The sequence below is a fragment of the Dinoponera quadriceps genome, unplaced genomic scaffold, assembly GCF_001313825.1.
Source record: "Dinoponera quadriceps isolate SergipeBrazil2010 unplaced genomic scaffold, ASM131382v1 scaffold6309, whole genome shotgun sequence".
NCBI lineage: Eukaryota > Metazoa > Arthropoda > Insecta > Hymenoptera > Formicidae > Dinoponera > Dinoponera quadriceps.
In genome coordinates, this window is record NW_014560192.1 from 1 (window position 1) to 1576 (window position 1576).

A 1576-nucleotide genomic window follows, 5' to 3' on the forward strand; every position below is an offset into this window, starting at 1 on the left:
TCAAAATTACCGGAACTGAATCGACGAAACCAAAATTGCGCGTGATTGGCTCTTACAGTATCAGGACCATAAACACTATTCACATTTTTAGCCGCCTGGCTTGCGTTTTCGCTTTTATCGAAGAAAAACTGTAAAATATGGCGTATTTTCTCTTTGCTGGTGTCCATCTTTGACGCGCGCTCAAACAATACTGAGTAAAGCAATCACAAAACTGTCTGAGAGGTTTTTTTAGTACGAAATCTTATCTTTCTAACGCCATCTGGCGTAATCCGATCGGACTTATACAATGCGAGATACAGATTAGTAAAGCCCTCTATTGGAAAAATAATGGATTACTTTTTACTAGACTTAATATTAAATAGTGTGTTAATATCGCCGGTATCATATCAAAATATGAGTAGAGAATTGAGATTGTTTGAACACGGTATGAAAATATGTCCAAACATCATCGTCTCGGTGGAACATCTTCGTAAAGGAAGGATATGGGAATGGATCAAGATTGGCAATGTAATCATAAAGAATATCTCATCGAATAAATGGCCGAAGTAAATACGTGCATCATGTCACTATTTTGTATTCCTTTTGCATCTGTTTCAAATATATTTAATATCGTCATACAAAAATATATATATTTTTAGAGTCTTCATGAAATATGAAACATGAAAGCGAAACATTATTATGAACATTACGTATGACTAAATATTGATTTTCTTCTAGGTATGTCATTTTTTTCGATTTAGGTGTAATGAGCAGGAAATGCCTGACAATACAAAATTTTTTTTGATGGGAATGAATTGCGAACTGCAACCTATTAAAGTAGATGACACTGCGGACCTATTAAAGTAGATGACAACGTCTACGTCCATTTTCCGTAAAATATGGAATATGCAATGAAGTACAATAAAGTTTTCTAACAAAAGTTTTTACTGCTTAACGTTACTTTTGACACATTGTTAATAATTATTANAGAGTCTTCATGAAATATGAAACATGAAAGCGAAACATTATTATGAACATTACGTATGACTAAATATTGATTTTCTTCTAGGTATGTCATTTTTTTCGATTTAGGTGTAATGAGCAGGAAATGCCTGACAATACAAAATTTTTTTTGATGGGAATGAATTGCGAACTGCAACCTATTAAAGTAGATGACACTGCGGACCTATTAAAGTAGATGACAACGTCTACGTCCATTTTCCGTAAAATATGGAATATGCAATGAAGTACAATAAAGTTTTCTAACAAAAGTTTTTACTGCTTAACGTTACTTTTGACACATTGTTAATAATTATTAATATATTTATATGTATTGATATATTTTTAAGTATTAATGTTATGAATATTATTAATACAGCTATAATTATGATAATAATACCTTTATAATTTAAAGTTTATGCTGCTTGATTTTATTTCAGTTTAATATGACAGTGTAAAATCTATACGTATATTGTATCTATATGTATATTAAATCTATATGTATACCAGGTGTAGAAGTATAAAACCGGAATTTTTATTTTAAATTACACCTCTATTGTTTGAAAATGATAAAAAATATTTTATTCAAAATAATGTC

At 30.2% G+C, this 1576-nt stretch overlaps 1 protein-coding gene across 1 annotated transcript; it reads left to right on the forward strand.

Moving 5' to 3' along the window:
- Positions 1–346: 346 nt before the first annotated feature.
- Positions 347–794, forward strand: LOC106750670 (the record flags this gene model as incomplete). Its single annotated transcript, XM_014631170.1, has 2 exons — positions 347–545; positions 718–794. Coding segments are annotated over 2 exons (266 nt in total), but the record flags the coding sequence as incomplete, so codon positions are not given.
- Between the last annotated feature and the right edge of the window lie 782 nt (positions 795–1576).